Here is a 16402-nt window from a genome sequence, read left to right on the forward strand (position 1 = left end):
TGAAGATATTTCTCAACTGAGCATATTCCTGAATGGTCTCAGATCTGACATAAAGATGCTCCTAGATGCTGCAGCTGGTGGCACAATGATGGCCCTTGATGTAGAACAAGTGACAATAATTATTGATGCATTGGCATCAACTGATTATAAAGCCCAACATGATGGACAAGATCTTCAGAATAAAGGGTTGTTAGAAAATGCACTGTTAGCTAAAAATAAGATTCTGACACAGCAGATTGAGCAACTAACTGCACAAATGGCTAAATTGCCCCAACAATTATATGTTGTTCATTCATCTCAAAGCCAAAGTCAGTCAATCAGGTGTGATTTTTGTGGAGGTGTTCATCCTAATGGTCACTGTTTTTATCAGAACAATTCACCTGAAGTTGAGGATCCATCCATGCTTGAAAGAATGAATAAAGTTGAAGACGCTCTGACAAAGATTGTGAGCGCGCAGGACAATATTGTGAGAGCGCAGGACAATAGCATGGCCATGATTAGGAGTATAGAGATCCAGATGAGACAGCTGACCAAACAAATTGCACAAATTGCGGAGGAACAAAGTGGCCAATTTTCAGTCAATAGGCAAACCAATTCAAAAGAGCATTGCGATAATGTAGTGGCTGAAAAAGAAGAAAAAGATGAGATAGAGGGGAAGAGAGATGAGAAAGAGAGAAGTGAGGAGGAAAAAATAAAGAAGAAAAGTGAAAATAAGGAGAGAGGAGTTTTTGAAAAAGATTTATCATATCCTCATTCTCCTTCAAAAAGCGAGAACGAAAGAAAATTCTTTGATAAATTGCTCCCTAAAAATTATTTTGCAGGAAATCTGAAGCAAGATTCAACATTTGAGAGATTTCTGAAGAATAGGAGCTATATTGAAGAGAGAAATAGAGTTGGAGGCTAGATGCAGTATCATGACTCAAAGGGACTTGCTTCAAAATTCTACGAACTTAGGAGGTTTTAATCTTCCCGTGTCTATAGGTGTTTTATCTGTGGACAAGGCTGCACTGTATTTAGGTGATTTGGAGGTTCAACCCACCAAGATGCAGTTGGCAAAAAGATCCATCAAAGATCCTTATCGTGTGGTTGAAGATGTTCTTGTAACGAGGAAGAATGCATACAACATGATGCAACAAAGAGAGTTGTCCATCTTGAAATAAACAGGCGTCAAGCTAGATGACGTTAAACGAGCGCTTACTAGGAGGCAACCCAGTCCACATTTTAGTTTTATGTTGTTTTATTACCTTTGCTGATTTTATTTAAAATAAAAAATAAAAAATAAAAGTAAATAAGAATAATAAAAAAAATCCTATATGCCTCCTAATCATTTTGCAGGTTATGTATTTTTGACCTGGGGACAGGTTCTATTATTCAGGGGGGCAGATCCAACAAATGAAACAAGACTGTAGATAAAAATTTTAACAAAATGCTGGATGACTTCTTAAGAATAGAGGATTGAACAAAAATATGGTTTTATCTCTCTAATTCTCTTTTCTTTTCAGTTATTTGGATTTTTTCTTATTTTATTTATTTTATTGTTCGGTTATTTTGTTTTCTGTTTATTTGCTTATTTGTTTGGTTTGTTTTTATTGCTTATTTTGAATAAATTTCCTGTTTTATTAGTTTGGTAATTTTAAGTCTTGAATTATCTTTCTTGACTAAATTTCAGTTTTAATTTGTTTGTTTTCTAGTTTATTTTTTTTCAAATTAAAAAGAACTAGAATATTAATTTTGAATTGTGGAAAAAAGAATTTGTGTTTAAATATTAAATAGTGAGATGAATTAGACACAGGTTAGAAAAGAAAATATGATTGAATCCCTATTCAAATGTAGTTCAAATATGATACATGAAAATTTAACAGGATGATTGATTAGGACAGATAATGACAAGACAAAAAGGAATGAGACCATTTAAACCAAGTGAGTGTGTGAACCTTAAACAGTTTTTTTGAGAGTTTTACTGATGAATTGACAGTTGTGGTTGCTTAATTTTTATTTTTGTTGCATCATAAAAGAGCATGAAGATGATTGAGGCATTTGTTTGTGTTAATTAGGAGCCAGGGCCAAAAAGCCAACCTTTATATTAGAATTCCATTTTTTTATATCCCCTTTGGGCCAAGAATTTTTTTTTGTTAGTATTGCACCTTAACCTTTATTGATATAATTTTCTACCCTTTAGCATGTCTAAGGAAGGAGAACATAGATGCAATACATATAGAAAAGGGAATGGTTGGTTCTGATTTTGAAAGTTCAAAAAGTTGAAAATAGGAAGAATCTTTTCCTATTATTGAAAACAAAACAAAAAAGTAAGAGAAACCGAAGAAGAAAAAGAAATAAAAAAAAAGAAAGATAGAAAAAAATTTCATGAAAATCATGAAAAGAAAGAAAATGAGGAAAAAGGTGACATCGAAAGAAAGTGGTAATTAGATAACATATGTTCTCTATAATTGAATTGTAGGTATGTTCTTCTTCTTTAAGATGTGCATTTTGTTATCTAAGAAAAACCAATATTTTTTGGAAGCCCAGCCTCATTACAACCCTGGAAAAGACCTCAAGATTCATGTTTCTAATATGTTTGTGATTTGAAGATGAAATGAAAAGCAACTGTGATTTGTTATGATTCAGTGAAAATAGAGAGAAACACTTACCCGTGAGCATGAGAAGATATTCCTTGATGAATTGTCATTTATTTGTTTTGATTTGATCCTGGAAATTGATTGTGTCTATAATTTTCTATATTTTGAATTTGGAAGCATCATAATTTTCTAATTTGATCTTTTGTTTAGTGAATTAAGCTGTTTGATATTTAAATTCAAATATATTCATTTACTTTGCTTGAGGGCAAGCAAGATTCTAAGTTGGGGAGAGTGATAAGTGTCTAATTTCAGTAATATTTCATATTAAAATATAGGCACTTATGAGGATTTATTGCTAATTTACATATAAAATAATCCCTAATTTATGAATTTATACCTTTTTACATTTTTTATGATCTTTATTTGAATAAGAGTATTTTATTCCCAAATTTGGTGTTAATTGCAGATTTCTAAGGAAGATTGGAGATTTGGATTAAAGATGAATGATTTGAGCTAAAAAGATAAAGATAGAAGGTCCCAGAATGGAAAAAGATTAAAAGGAAGATTGGGCCTTTTTTTATGTTTTATCATTTAGCCCGTTAGCACGACACAATAAACAACCTAACCCTAGAAAACTAGGATAAATAGAGGGCTAGAGGCTCAACCTTAGGGTGCCAGATTGAGAGGAAAACACCATAGAGTGAATTGTAACCCAATTGGGAGAATGGAAGGTGATAGAAGTATGCGTGGCTAATTCTACCCTTTGGGATTGGGAGTAATCTGCTCAAACTCTTATGTATTGAGGTGATATTTTATATATTAATATTCAGTTCTTGATTGATTATTGGTATTGTTGTTTTACTTTTAATTCTCCGTGACAAATTGAGAATCTTAAATCTGACCGGGAGGTATTTTTAGGGTTCGGACCTAAACAACAATACTTAACATATTTGAGTGCTAGGAATAGACTTGAAATGTTAATTGCTATTAAACGTCTGAGCTTCGTTCTAAGTTGTTCTTATAAGTATGCGAGGGATCGATAGTTAGGGAACATTCTTAAGGATTTTATATGCGAGGAATCGATATAAATGATTTTTATACGGGCATCAATTTCAATCAAAGAACTTAATATTGACATGCTAATCAAAATACTTGAGAATGAGAGAGATGAAACTAATCCTTATTTTTCCAATTGAAACAACTAATTCTTTGTTTGTTTTCTTATTGATCAGTGCCAACACAATTAATTCAAAACTCTTTTAATTGTTCTGTTTTTATATTTAGCGATTATTGTACTCGATAATTCACTGTTCCTTGTGGGATCGATATCCGTCCTTAGGGACAATTATTACTTCTAACAAACGCGGTGCACTTGCCGTAAAAAGTCATCATGTTTTTGCCACTCCTGGAATGTGTGCACGGAGAAAAATGTACAAGAATTATGGTCGAGCTCCATGAAGGGATATGTGGAAGTCACGTCGGGGGTCGAGCTCTGGCCGCAAGAACCCTCCTTGCAGGTTACTACTGGCCAACAATGAGGGAGGACTGCAAGAAGTATGCACAGTGTTGCAAGCAATGTTAGCAGCACGCCGATTGGCACAGAGCGCCCCCAGAAGAGTTAAAGTCGATTTACAGCCCTTGGCCATTTCATACGTGGGGAATTGATATCCTGGGACCTTTCCCATTGGCGATCAGGCAGATGAAATACTTGGTGGTAGCAATTGAATATTTCACCAAGTGGATCGAAGCAGAACCAGTACCCCAGATCACCGCACACAAGATCGAGAGCTTTGTATGGAAGAGCATCTTGTGCCGGTTTGGTGTGCCTAAGCGCCTGGTGTCCGACAACGGGACTCAGTTTGCAAGTCATCTGCTGAAGAAGCTGTGCGAAGAGGTGGGAATTCAGCAAGTGTTTGCATCCGTCGAGCACCCTCAGACAAACGGCCAAGTAGAGTCCGCCAATCGGGTGTTGCTAAGAGGGTTGAAGAGAAGGCTGGAGAAAGCCAAGGGATCGTGGGCTGAGGAGGTACCCCGCATAGTCTGGGCGTACCACACCACCGAGCAATCAGGAACCCATGAGACCCCGTTTAGCCTGGTCTATGGATGCGACGCAATGATTCCAGTGGAAATCCAGGAGAGCTCGCTGAGATTCCAACACTTTGTAGCTGAACACTCGAATGAAGAAAGAAGGTTGAATCTGGATTTGCTGGATGAGGTCAGGGAGGAGGCGAGAGTAAAAGTCGAGGCAGTGAAAAGGAGGATCGAACGAAGATACAACTCGAAGGTGATGCCAAGGCAGTTTAAAGAGGGCGCCCTGGTGATGAGGAAGGCCCACTAATACGAGATGGAAAACAAGTTGTCGCCTAAGTGGACAGGACCGTTCAGAATAACCGAGGCGCTCGGGAACGGCGCCTACCGCCTAGAGACATTAGAAGGAGGGGCGATTCCTCGCACGTGGAACACCACACACCTCAAGTTATATCACAGTTGAAGCTTAGTAAGTAGAAACGAACATGAAAATATTTACAAGCTTTCTGTTAAAACAGTTTGAAGGGGGCACTCTTTTTTCCCTAAGGAGGGTTTTTAATGAGGCCACCAAATAAAAGAAGAGTTTTCAAGCTTAAAGCTTTTGAGTTTGCATGCATGTTTGTGTTGAAAGCTTGTAGAAAAAGTGCATGCTCTCAGTTAAAGTTTTAAAGTCCCCATCGCTTTTCGGTGATCGGCGGAATCAGTTAAAGTTTTAAAGCCCCCACCGCCTTTCGGCGATCGGCGGCACAGCTAAGGTTTTAAAGTCCTCATCGTCTTTCGGCGATCAAAGGCACCAACAACGATTAAAAGACCTCAACGCCCTCGCGCGTCCTGAGGTGAGAAAGAGATTAAAGTCCTCCTCGAATTTGTGCGAGTGCAGGCGAGAATAGGTTAAAAGTCCTCAGTGCATCCGGGGAAGAGGAGATGTAATCCCTGGGCAAAGTAGAGGCACTAGATAAAGACCTTCTCGCCGTCGAGCGAGTTCAGGCAAGATAAAGACCTTCTCGCCGTCGAGCGAGTTTAGGCAAGATAAAGACCTTCTCGCCGTTGAGCGAGTTCAGGCAAGATAAAGACCTTCTCGCCGTTGAGCGAGTTCAGGCAAGATAAAATCCTTCTCGTCTTGAACGAGTTCAGGCAAGATAAAGACCTTCTCGCCGTTGAGCGAGTTCAGGCAAGATAAAATCCTTCTCGTCTTGAACGAGTTCAGGTATGGTGTAAAGGGTGGAAGAAGTTTTAAGGATGGCTAAGGTAGGTTCAAAGAGAACCCCTAGCTATCCGGCTTACTGTTCTGAAACTCAGGGAGGTAGGGAAGGATCTGAAAGGCACCTCTACCCCCAGATGAGGGAACAATAGCCAAGTTATGAAGGCAAAAGGAACCTTACATCGCCAGGACCCTATGGCGATCAGAAGAAATCCAGGCGATGACAAGAGTAAGGGCCCATTCCGATGGAGTAGATCAGGTGAACTGTACCTTAAATAATCAGTCTGGTTTGAAGCTTACTGCTTAATAAGTAGTTTCGCGCTGAAGTTCATTGCCTTAAATTTGCAAGTTACATTAAGTATCATCATTTGAAGAATAACAAGTTGATCCATTTTTCTCTTTGAGTTAACAATTGACGAATAGATGTAAGGTTGATAGTTCGCTCGAGTTTGAAGCAGTGAGTAAACGATTGAGCCCGCAGAATCGCTAAGTTAATTTGTTTAAAGCGATTTCTACAAGGAAAAGCGAAGTAAACAGAGCGACCAGGTGCGAAAGCGGAGGAAGTGGTGATAGAAGCGGTATCAGTTCAAATACAAAGGAAAGAAAATTACAAGTAAAAGATTGTGCAAAAAGAAACAAGCATTAAATCTCGGGAAGTAAGTGATGGAGGGAGACGATTAATCTTTAGAGGGCACGATCTTCCCGTCCACCACTTCATTGCATATCGACACCATGGAGAGGTCGAGCTCGGGGTAGTGACAAGCGACTTGCTCCAGGGCGGCGTCAAATCCGGCGGCAAGGACTTGGGCGGAGCTTAGTTCGAGCTCTTCGGTTTGTTGTTTGAGCCCTTCGGTTTGCTGCTTTAGCTCGATAGCTCATTTCTTCAGCTCTTCAATTCACCACGAGCCTGAGCAAGGTCTTCAGCAACCTTCTTGCCTTCGTCCCGTGCCTGTGCTAGCTCTGCAGCAATTTTCTTGCTTTCCTCTCGGGCCTTGGCGAGCTCATCCACGGTGTCGTCCCTCTCCTTCTCGACCTTTCCAAGGAGAACCTCCCGATCAGCCGACCTCTTTTCAAGGTTCTCTACCTTGGCTGTATCCGCTTTCATTGATGCCTCCAAGTTGGCCACCTTGAGCCTGTAGGGAACCAGCTTGCTCTCCAGCTCGATTTTCTCTTGAGCTAGGAGGTGCAGTTTCTGGCGCAGATCGGAGGCCTCCTTGCGCGCAACCCTCAACTCGGCACTCATGGCGTCCTCCACCCTTGAGTGATCGATCTCCGCCATCATCAGATTGCAAGACAGCTTTTCTGCCTCGATCCTTATCAGGCGATTCTCCTCCTGGAGTGTTAAGATCTCATCATGAAGCTTTTTGTTTGAGCTCTTCAAAGCCTTTGTTATGATTGAGGGGAGGTTCTCTGCCATCATCTTTAGTTTAGCTGTGAAGGGCCCCCAGACTTCTTTGACCAAGGGGGGAAGGCTTGCGGCTGCTGTTGGTGGAGGTGCTGAAGGAGCCTGGTGCTGACTTTCACCACCACCCTCTTGATTTGGTTGAGCGAGGGGGGCTTCCTGGCGTGGTGGTTGAAGTGGGGGACTCGGTTATGAGTATCGGCGAGTTGTGGGCGCCTTCATCCCCACCTGGTGCGGCTTCAGCAATCGAGGCGGTTGAAGGAGGACCCTCTCCAGCAGATACGAACGGCGTGGAGGCGCTAGGAGGGTTCTCCATGAAGTTGGGCTCCCTGCCTTCAACCGCAGGGAGCGCGACCGCCAAGGGTGTTGCTTGGACTGGCGGTGTTGGAGCTGGGGGAGAGGGCGGTGCTGGAGCTGGGGGAGAGGGTGGTGTTGGTGTTGGGAGAGCGGGCGGTGAAGAAGGTGCTACCCTTTTTCTTTTGGTGACAAGGCCGTCCTCAGTCGCCTCATCATCCTCATCCTCATCTTCTTAAACCACTTGAGGGGTTTTTCTCTTTAGTTTCCTCAAGATCAGCTTTTTTCGTTGAGGGGCGGCCAGTGTCTCTGGAGGAGCTGGATCTTGAGGAGGCGATCTGCCTTGGGCAGCGGCGATCTCCACCACCGAGTTTGGTACGGTTTAGGAACCCGTCGCCAACTTATGAGTTCGGGCGAGCGCCCTTAGTTCAGCTAATTTGTTTTTGCCCAACATGAAGTTTGCACAGGGTAAAAATAGACAAGTCAGCGCAAGAACGAAGGCAGGATATACGAGTATATGTGCGAATAATGCAAACAGGTAGCACATGAACTTAAAGCCAAGACCAGCATGCAACAAGCAGGACGCCCAATGGCGGATAAGAGAAATGCGAAATTAGTCCCAACGTAAAACAAAAACCTAAGTGGTGAGGTAAAGGCTAACCTATGTGGGCTTCAAGTTGGCCTTCGAGGTACTCGAAGGAGATTATTGAGGAAGTGGGGAAGGTGATGTTGGCGGCTGCTACTCTCTTCCAGAAGAGGCATAGATCTCTGTCTAGCTCGCCCATGGTGTCAGGACTTCTGGGCCTCCTAAAGCTCTCTTTGGCGTCTTTATTCCCCTTGTGTACCCAGTACAAGGGGAAGTCGTCGAGCAGGGAAGGATCTTTGTCATTGGCGCACACCTTCACGAATTTTCCTTTCCAATCTTTGTAAGATTGCTGGAAGATGGAGAGGATTGACCTCCCAACGATCCCGTTCAGGCTAATCCAGAGGCGGTCTCCTGGATTCTTAGCCTAAAAAAGGAAAAGGAAAACGTCGACCGAAGCTGGCAATCCCAGGTGTTCGCACATGATCTGAAACGCCCAGCTATTGGGATGAAGCTGGGCGGGGGCGATGTCGAGCTCAGTTAATAATTCCCTCTCGAAACGAGTGAAGGGAAGTCGGAGCTTCACCTTCTTGAAGAACGTCGTGTAGAGGAAGCAGAACAACTCGCCGTTGTTTGCTTTATCATCAACACAGATTGGTTCATCCGGGTGGCAGGGCAGCATGGCCATTTTGCTGTCGTGCTCCTTATGGAATGAAAGCTCAGATTGGTCCCCTTTTCTTAGTCGGTGCACGCCCAACTCTGTGTTTATGGAAGAGGTTTCTTTCAACAGAGCTGAGGTGGCCCACGGGTAAAGCTTCTTGTAGTCTTGTGTGGCAATGGAAGCTCCTCCGACGACTGGTGGAGTTGCCTGAGCGAGATTGGAGTGAGAGGTTGCAGGCCTCTCAGCCTGGGTAGAAGGAGCACCAGATGCTCGTGGTAAGTTATGCGCTTGGGGTGGAGGGTTTCGTGATGAAGGAGGAGGGTTCGCGGTGGTTTTCGTACGAGCCATCGCGGGAACTGCAAAGGAAAAAGGAAAAAGGATGAACAAAGGTTACAGAGAACGACTCGATTGTGGACGAAGAATGGAGAACGAACGAACGAGAGTTCGTTGTGACGAATGCAATGGAAGACGAAGCCCTAAGTTACGAGAGGGGAGAAGAGGAGGAAACAACCCACAGCGTATGCACCAGACAGATAATGGATGATGCGAATCGGTTAAAATGCAGCAAATATCAACAGAGGAAGTAAAAGAGGTACCTTTCGATGATCAGATGAGCGTTGAAGGGAGTTGGAGTTTAAGAGAGTTGAGGAGCGTCGTGGGTTTGCAGAGAAAACTCAAAGCGTTTTGAGAATGTAGAGAGATGATGAAACAGTGGAAATGAAAGGGTTTAAGGGTTTTTCAAACGTTTTTGGAAGCGCAAACGACAGCTGAAGATGACCGTTGATGAAGCCACGTGTCGAGCGATTGGAAAAAGGGGTTTGGTGGAGCGTCAGAAAAGCAGAGGGTACAAACGTTTGGAATTTCGTTCCAGCGCCACGTAGATCGGCAGTGACGTGACCTCTTAGTCTTTTTGCTAGACAAGTCTTCGCTTAAGACTGGGGGGCTTGTGTACGCTAGTCGCTAAGTTGGCGTGCCCCGATCTCTAGCATACCTAAACCGGCGGTCACCAAGTTTGTGTCGTAGACGCCGGGTGTGAACCCAGGCGACAAGGCAATCGGAGATCGCCGAGAGGAGGACATCGCCGAAGGATTAGGGAAGCTTGTTCCAGGCTTTCGAAGCAAAGGATGAAGTCGCCAGATGGTCATTCCCTAGCTGGCCAGAGGTTGAGGTCGGGGAGCAGCTTACATGAGCATGCACAGTGAAGTAAGTAAGTAGAATATAATGGCGGCCGGCGAGACCACAGGGAAGGTGTGTATGAAGGCACCCGTACTCGCCACACAGAAGGGATCGCGCTCCAAGGCAGCTACACGCTGAGTTGCTTCCTGCATAAGTAACTTAGTCGAACAGCCTGAAGAGTAAGAGGTGACGCTCAAGTCAAGGATGCTCCAGATGGTGACACGTGTACAACTGGATGCGAGCCACGTGTCCAGATGTGTAACTGTCAGGAGAGAGAAAGAACACAGGTATATAAGGGATCCTAACGAACTTCTGAGGTATACACGTTTTAGAATACTTCTTTTACGCTTGCGAGAACTTGAGTACGCTGAAAGAGAACATTGCACGGTTCCTGAAGTTCTTAGTTTTCTCTTAGTATTTTGGTGGTTCAGTCGCTGACTTGGGCGTCGGAGCGCGATCGGCCGCAGCGGCGCCGTTCTGTCTTTTGCAGGTTCTTGAGGTGAATCAAGGTGAAGGACGAAAGCTAGCACGGTGCAAAGTCGATTTAGATTTGACGAGGCAAGGCTCTTGTGTTCTGGTCAACAGCCAGGATCACTTCCATTGGCACAACATCACACAAGACCTCATCTTTGTATTTACCAATAGAGAAATTTATGAGGACTTGTTTGTTAACAATGATCTCGCCCACCTCACTTAACCATTGTAATTTGTAGGGCTTTGTATGAGAGATAGTAGACAATCCAAGCTTATCTACTACTCTTGTACTAGCCACATTGGCACAACTACCCCCATCCACTATCAAAGAACAAATGTTGTTCTGAATGAGACATCTTGTATGAAAAATATTTTCTCTTTGACTTTCATCAAAGGGTTGTAAAACTTGACCAAGAAGATGTCTCACAACCAACAAATCTCCCTCAAGTGGACTTTCGCTCTCATGCTCACTTGATGGCCTAGAAGGTGAAGAATGCCTAGATGAATCAGAATCATGCTCACTAACTACTATGCCATTATGCACATACATAGTCCTTTTAGAAGGACAATTAGAAGCAATGTGACCATATCCCAAACATTTAAAGCATTTCTTACTAGACGATTTGATTGGTGATTTAGGAGTAGAAGTAGAAGGCTTAGACTCCTTAGGTTGAAAGAAGAATCCTTAGAAGAAGTTTTGAAAAAGCTTTTTTATTTTTCCAAGAGTTGTTGTAGTAACCATCATTGGGAGAGTTTTTGAAAGCATTTTTCTTTGCAAGTTGGGATTCAACCTTCATTGCAAGGTGAACCAAAGATCCCAAAGATGAATACTCTTGAAGTTCAACAACATCTTGAATATCCCTTGTTAGACCAATCATAAACCTAGCTATCATAGCTTCCTCACTCTCATCCATGTTTACTTTGAGTAAAAGCGTTTCTAACTCCTTAAAATTAGCATTCACACTTAGCGTGCCTTGTTGAAACCGTTGGAGCTTCAACAATAGGTCTTTCCTAAAGTGTGGTGGCACGAATCTAAGGTGCATACACTCTTTCAAATCGTTCCAAGAGACCACGAGAGGTCTCTTGTTATAGCCAATGTCCATTACAATTCTATGCCACCATTTTATGGCATAATCTATGTACTCTAAAGAGGCTATTTTCACCTTTTGGTCATCATTGACCTCATAGGCTTTAAAAATTTGTTCACATTTAGCCTCCCAATCTAAATACATATTAGGATCACTATCACCACTAAAGCTAGGTACTTTTACAAAAGGAAGTTGAGGCTTTGCTTCTTGGTGATGTCTTTGTTCACGGTGATGGCTCTCCATGAGAATGATGGTGATGCCTCCTTCTTCTATAATCTTCTCCATGGCCGTGAGCATTGGAAGAATCCTTGGAAGAATGTTTAGGAGAATGATGTCTTCCATGGATGGAATGTGAGGATCTTTCGTGCTTCAATTCAAGTTTTGCTAATCTTTCCTCCAATTTTAGCATTACATCATCTTTGATTGTTAATCTATCTTCCAACTTTTGCATAGCTTCATCTTTGAGAGCAAGGGCTTGTTTTGCTTCTTTTAACTCATTAAGAACATAAGCTTTATGAGTAGAATGTGGTTTGGAAGATTCAGCACCTGAATATGTATCCATTGGACAAAGAAAACAGCAAACACAATAGCAAACAATATTAAGAAAAACAAGTTTAGCAAATGGAACAATTATAGTGATGTAATGAAAATTAAAAGTCACTCAAGTCACTCCAAGAAAGAATACTTCCCTCAACCAATCTGCTCTTGAGGTCTTGTAACTCTCAAATGAAATATGTCAAAGCAAAAGCACTCTTTCTCAAAGCCAATACACCTCAAAACTTAAAGAACAATAAAAGACAATCAAGAAAGGTGTAAACAAGAAAGGCTATATCAAAGAATAGTGAAGAAAAGACAAGCAAGAAAAATAAGGTACTCAATTAAAGGATGACACACAAAAAGAAATCTAAAGAAAAGCACTGGAAAAGATGAAGAAAACAAAAACAGAACTACTGAAATTTTGTTTTTTATAAACTGTGCGTGACTTTACAGATTTATCTGGAACTGTATAATGAAAACTGGATTATGAAATTTAAACCACAGAAAGTTCAAGATCTGATCTCAACAATGGCATTGGAATTACACAAAATAGAAAGCTAATTAATTGTGATAAATTTTGCAAAATCACTGCCAGATACGGATGGCAAAGCGGGGCGGGCCGCTGGTAAAAAACACGGGGCGGACTGACCTTTTCAACCCGCTAACCCGCATTAGCCCGCCCTGCATAAGCCCGCAACCCGCGCGGGCCAGCAGCGGGGCGGGGCGGGCTGGCCCGCTAATCCGCAAGAAAGAAAATTGGCACTTAGCAGCAGCAAGGTAACGTAATTAGGTTTTCACAAAATTTGAAAGAAAGAAACACAACACAATCACGTCAATAATGTTTATGTTTAATGTTTTTGAATTAATGTTTATGTTTATGTTTAATATTTTGGAATTAGGTATTTTTAATGTTTTCGAAGCGGAAGAATAGTGATATGTGATATTTATCTTAATGTTTAATGTTTTGATGTTTGACTATGTTTGAAAAGGAATAAAAAAAATATAGGTTTGATAATAACAAATATATAGGTTTAATTTGATAATTTTTTAAGAACAAAATGTAAAAAAAATAAATATTTAATTTAAAAAGAAGAAGAAAAAAGAACGCGGGCTGGCCCGCAAACCCGCGAGCCAGCTCTTATGTGGGGCGGGTTGAGAATTCTAGCCCGCAATAACTTTGCGGGGCGGGCCAATGCGGGGCGGGCTGGCCCGTTTTGCCACCCCTACTGGCAGGTTACCGTATTTTTTGTGCCAGAATTACACACTGGACGTATTTCATTTATCATTTTTTTTGTACTTGGAATTTTGATGTATTTCTTTTTTCTAATTTTTTTATAACACTTTCACGAACTCAAATCCAGAATTTCAGAAATTTCCAATAAGCAAATAAATTGCAATAAATTGAAACAGTCAGCACGTTTTCAAGAAAACAAAGGAAACCTAACTGGAATGAAAAACAGAATTAAGAACTTCAAAAGACATAATAGAAGTGATGTTTAAGAACTTGTATAGGTCTATTACACACGTATGAACTCAAAACTAAAAAGAAAAAACACCAAAGGATCAAGAAAACAAACACATAAAACTGTACTTAAACAAAATCAAGAAACAAAAATTATCAACAAAGGACTACATAGAATTGATAACATTTTGGAGAAACATGACTTTGAGAAAAACTTATAAGGATTCAAAAATAAAAATGACACAAACAAATGTAATAAGAACAAGAAAACAACAAGAAATACTAAAAAATAAACTAAAACAGAAAGGTAACAACAAGAATGTAAAGTTCTTGAATTAAAAGTGCCAAAACAACTCAAACACACACAAAAACAAACCTAAGACTCATGATACCACATGATGTGATTCCAATAACATGATAGATATATAATATGAACATGTTATGGATTCACAAGAGTTGGAAAATGATTAGGCACTTTTTAAGAATTGGATCAATGTTCTTAACAATCACGAACTCACCAAAACATAAGTAACCAAGCCAAACTCATATAGAAACCCATAATATGGCATATGAACCGATTAAAACACAAAAGAACACAAATAAACCGATTAAAACACAAGGAAACACAACAAAAACTACAAGAACAACAAACTAGAAGGAACTACCGAATGAAAACATAAAAGAAGCAAGTTGTACCGATTGAAATGACTAGAAACATCAAAGACATGTTTTAGAGTTTGTTTTGGAATGGAAATGGATGAAGAAGATGAAAAGAACTAGGAAACTTATGTGGTTGGAGCTCTTGGAGATGTGCACGCCACTTGAAGGATGAAAGGCTTCAAGATGAGTGTAGTTGCCACTACTTGAGAGTCGAAGAATGCACTCAAGATAAGACTAGAAGAGAAGAAGACTCAAGTCTCTCTCAATTCACTCACCAATTTGGGAGAGGTTCTTTACTCAAAAATCAATTCTATTATTTCAAATACCCAAGCCCTCCTTTTATAGGGAGAAGGACCGATCATCTATTACAAAGAAGCATTCAAGAGAAGCTTTACAAGGTAGCCTATAACTCTTCCACTTCTGGCGCCTAAAATGGAGAGTGAAGAGGCACCTTCTAGAGTTTTCCTAAAGCTAACGCCTATAGATGCTATACACAAGACGTGTCTTAGATTTCCCTCTTTAGCACCTTCCTAAACATTACTCTATGTATTTTAATTTTTATACAAAAGAAACAACAAAAAGAGAAAACATTTGAAGCCTACTTCGTAACTCTTTAGCTTTGCTCCTTGTAATCCTTTGAGGTAAAAAGGATGATGAGCTAATGTGTCTTTGAGCATCTTCAACTTCAACTTCATTCTCTTCTTCTTCTTGATCTCCATCACTTCTCCTTCTTTAGCTTTGTAAACAATGCATCTTTAACACCCTTGTGCACTTGTCATCATCTGAATGGAGAGCTTCTTGAGAGTCAGGATTACCATATGGCAACATGCCAATGGAGAGGATTCTAAAGTGCCAATGTCACCTAATGAAATGGAGAGGATTTTACTATAAATAGAGGTGCTTGGCCTTTCTACTATAAATGGAGGTGTTTGGCTCTTGGAAATACTTGAGTTATGCTGCTGAATTTGCTAGACAAACTCTTCTTGTCTCCTATCTTTAAGGTAGACACCTTGTTTGATCTCTCTCTCACTTTCTCCAAGTGATTAGGCTTAACCTATCACTCTCCACACTTATCATAGTACTCTTTGGAGCCAAGAGCTCTTTGTAGCTTCAACTTGCCCTCCATTTTCCATTGCTTCTACCAATCACTCCATTAAGACGAGAACCAATCCAATCCATGGAGGTTTCAGGCTATCATTTGGTATCATGAGCAAGACTATGGTTCCAGTTAAGTTCTCTTCAATTTTTCTTTGATTTTGTATTTTTTGATTCATTTTCGTATTGTTCATCATGTTCCTTTCATGTCTTGAAGTTAATTAACCATTTTATTTGTGTTCTAAATGCTTTTTTCGGTTCAATTTCATTCACTTTACTTGAACCATCCACACTTTTAATTTAGGAATTCAATTTGGGTAAATTGTGTAGTTTTTATTAATTTTGCTTAAGACTTTAGATTTTTTTGGTTAAATTCTCTGTGTATGAGTAATTTTAATTTATGAATCCATTTCTAGTCATGTCAAGTCATGTTAATCCATATATGACATCAATTCTAAGTAGTACTTTCATTCAATTTTTAATGGCTTGTTTTGTTTGATTTTTGCATGAGTCTAAAGAAAAATTTGAAGAATATACAATTTGTTATGCTTTGATTAGCTTTTATTTTCTGTAATTGAAATCTATACTTGTTAATTAGTTCACTAAAAAGTTCATAGGGTTAGAATTTCTATTGTTTCTTGAGTTTGTGTGCCAATTTTCATTGCATTCCTTTAAGTTTCATACTCTGAAAATTTACAGAAATTGAGTGTTGACTGAAATTATTTGTCATAATTTGATTTTTTATCAAATAATTATGAAATTATGGATTTAAGTACTTTGATGTTTTAGCAAACAGAATAAAAACGAGTTTATCAAAATTCAAAATAGAAAAAATATGAAAAATCAAATAGAAGGCAGTAAGATGAACTTCGCCCAAAGCGTTGAATGTGTGCCCAATGCCATGAACTAACAAGGAAAATTGCCCGATTTGTTAAAATTTATTGATGTGGTGTTTTGATGAAATTCGAGTTCCATTATTTAGCTAATTGATCATATTTTAAGTGATAAAAATTCTAGAAGTTGAAACTGTTGAACTAAGTGGTGTTCAAGCTTTGAAGAATCCAAACTTTTGAAGGATGTTGAAGGCTTGGCTGTGCTTGCTGTTGCTGAGCAGTCTTAGATAGGATCTGGGGTAGATTGTTTATGTAATCCACTCTTGATTGAA

The 16402-nt window shown here is 40.2% G+C and overlaps 1 protein-coding gene across 1 annotated transcript; it reads right to left on the minus strand.

The window, feature by feature from the left end:
- Positions 1-6688: 6688 nt before the first annotated feature.
- LOC137822363 (filament-like plant protein 1) lies at positions 6689-7222 on the minus strand. The gene has a single exon (XM_068627245.1). It carries the CDS (start codon positions 7220-7222, stop codon positions 6689-6691), a length of 534 nt encoding a protein of 177 aa, XP_068483346.1.
- Positions 7223-16402: the final 9180 nt, after the last annotated feature.

Source organism: Phaseolus vulgaris, chromosome 9 (genome assembly GCF_000499845.2).
Source record: "Phaseolus vulgaris cultivar G19833 chromosome 9, P. vulgaris v2.0, whole genome shotgun sequence".
Classification (NCBI taxonomy): domain Eukaryota; kingdom Viridiplantae; phylum Streptophyta; class Magnoliopsida; order Fabales; family Fabaceae; genus Phaseolus; species Phaseolus vulgaris.